The following is a 2,500-nucleotide window of genomic DNA, read 5'->3' on the forward strand; positions in this document are numbered from 1 at the left end:
CTTGCCTTTCCCTTGTTGACGGAGACACTTCACTTTCCTTCAAGTACCAACTTCGACTGGTGAAACTCTCTGTCTCGTATAATAGAGTACTTGTAGTCGTTCTCTTTTAAATAGCGGTCGAGGGCTGCCAGCATGGATTTTAAACTCTCAGGTTCGTACTCAAACCCGTCTTATGTACGTATTTCTGTGTAGGAGATTTGTAACATTTTATCGAGTTGTTCGTACTCGTATTCTCCCAGTTTTGGGTTTAGTTTTCTTTCAGTCGCCCATGTTTGCTAGACATTTCAACCAGGTCTGTGTACCTTTCAACGTGTTTGTGTTTTTCGCATTTTCTTTAAGTTGCTCAACGATGTTTTGGCTTGACAAAGCAAACCGACTGTCAGCTATTGTTTTTAATTTAATTGATTTACAGACTTTCGCAGTCAAGCTGGCAGAGCGCCACAGCAGCTTGCGCCAATTGCTGTGGCCCCTTTTTTACCCTCCCAATCATGATACTCAACAGAAGACAGACCACAACACCGGGAACTACGTGCCCTGCTCTTAGCGACAAGTGTGTGGGTTCTTTTACGTCCCACAGGATTATAGACATTGAAGGGTTGAGAGACGGGACCTCCGGCTTATGGTCCTTATTTGGTGTTCAAATTTGGCGCTCTCCCCGGTGTTTCCATAGCAAGTTCCGTATTGCACTCTATAACCTATTTATGCATTCGCCATTGGCCAATCAGAAACAAGATATTTTGTTGAGTATATAATAATCTTACTTATGATTACTTTCAATGTTGTTTTATTTTTATCAAAAGAGCTTTAAGGGGAGGTTTATTATTCGAGGAACTTTGGAAGATTTTAAAAAACGCGATATAATGTCGGTTGACATAATGGCAAGATAGTTGTTTCGTTCATTGTATTGTGTTCCAAATGTCTCGTTATGTTGGCTGCTAAAGCTATGATAGAGGCACGCAACATCAACATCGTTTACACCTGCAACAAAGCGCCGAAATTAAGAAGCATAACGTGCAGGAAGTGCAAAAGAGCTTCAACACCTTATGTCGATGATGTATGCCTCTTGCCTTACAATTGAGTTATTTATAATATAATGATAAACACAAACTAAATGAGAAAAAACTTCGTTATTTCAATTAATCAGAACATGTTACCTCGCAATTGTGGCCAGTACTGACACTTTGCTTTCAAACGAACTTTCCCTTTTTTACGGAATCCATATCTTTGTTTAGGTGGTGTGCAAGTTTTTCACTGACGGCCTTCAACTCACCAGAGAGGATAAGGCAATACTTGCCAATGAAAAACACGCTTACAAAGATATCGAATATCAACCGATTGCTGGCGGCCGAAATTTTGGTCTTCGATATCTCTACCAAATGATGTGGGCTGCGGCCAAGTATAATTTCACGTATTTCCTTCACCTTGACGATGACTATTTCGTGTGCCTTGAGAGGCTCAAAACTGAGTTGCGTTACAGGCCTACCAAGATGTTAACTTGGGGGTGGTATCATTGTGTAACCAATCTCATTCGCATGGACGAGGCCTGGACGCTTTTTAGTCATGATGTTGTTACCCGTTTACTGTCTCAAGACCCTCAGCAAATCCTTTGTCACCCACACGCTGGCCTGCAAGTTGGAGGTTGGATTCACAGTGTCTTTAATAAAAGCGATAATTTAATTTATTTTGACGATCGAAGGCTTCACCATGCTCCACGAGCGAGGAAAGTTAAGATGTTTGAAAACTTGACCAATGCATGCGATTCCTTCATGGGCATTCATGGAGGCTCGCCAGAAATGATGCTGAGATTTTCGAAGTACGCTAACGACAACGCGAAGAAAGTCACAGTTTTAACTGAAGTTTCACAAACATGTGATAAGCCTTTTGTACTTGACTTGTCTAAAGCGGTTCAATTTGACCTCAGACCCTGTGTGCAAAATCCACAATGGACCCCAGGAGAATTAATGTGGAACGGGGTCGATTTTGGGACGAAGAAAGGATCTCTTCCGTGCCCTTAAGCAGCCCGTCTCATCACTGTTTCTTTAGTAGATCTTGCGTTCTATTAACGCTCGATTAGCACATAAATACAACTGAATACAAATGAAATGAGATCAAGATTTCTCTTTTTTCAAGTTATATATCTTGGAAAGATCATCACTCTCTGTTATGCATTTCAGGGACTGGGAAATATTTCTGCTAGCTTTTAGGACATGCTGTAAACCGTGTTTAGCATTGGTAATACCTAATAGCTGTCATAGTGGTGGGAGTCTAACTGATTTCTGAATGGTGTCGCTTGGTTTGTAGTTAATTAGCCTTTGCAGAGTGTCGTAAATACAGTGAAACGTGTCTACTAAATGAACCTTCGCCTTTCGGTGACAAGAAAGAGCTTGTTCGTTCATTTGGAAGTGTTGCACTGTGTAAAGTTTCAAGTAACAATTTGAATTCCCGCAGTTAGGATTGAAGTTTATGACATCAGTGCCTGAAAATTCGAAGCCAATATGTC

At 41.0% G+C, this 2,500-nt stretch overlaps 1 protein-coding gene across 8 annotated transcripts in view; it reads left to right on the top strand.

Moving 5' to 3' along the window:
* The window catches only part of LOC138024251 (uncharacterized), a 16,441-nt gene that overhangs the window by 13,642 nt on the left and 299 nt on the right, over positions 1–2,500 (top strand). For all 8 annotated transcript variants that reach the window (XM_068871400.1, XM_068871399.1, XM_068871397.1 and 5 more), the window contains one exon: positions 1,233–2,500. This exon is cut by the window's right edge and continues 299 nt beyond it. In XM_068871400.1, coding sequence (XP_068727501.1) covers positions 1,233–2,015 — 783 coding nt within the window. In that variant the 3' untranslated portion in view covers positions 2,016–2,500. The remainder of the gene's footprint in view (positions 1–1,232) is intronic.

The sequence above is a fragment of the Montipora capricornis genome, chromosome 11, assembly GCF_036669925.1.
Source record: "Montipora capricornis isolate CH-2021 chromosome 11, ASM3666992v2, whole genome shotgun sequence".
Classification (NCBI taxonomy): Eukaryota; Metazoa; Cnidaria; class Anthozoa; order Scleractinia; family Acroporidae; genus Montipora; species Montipora capricornis.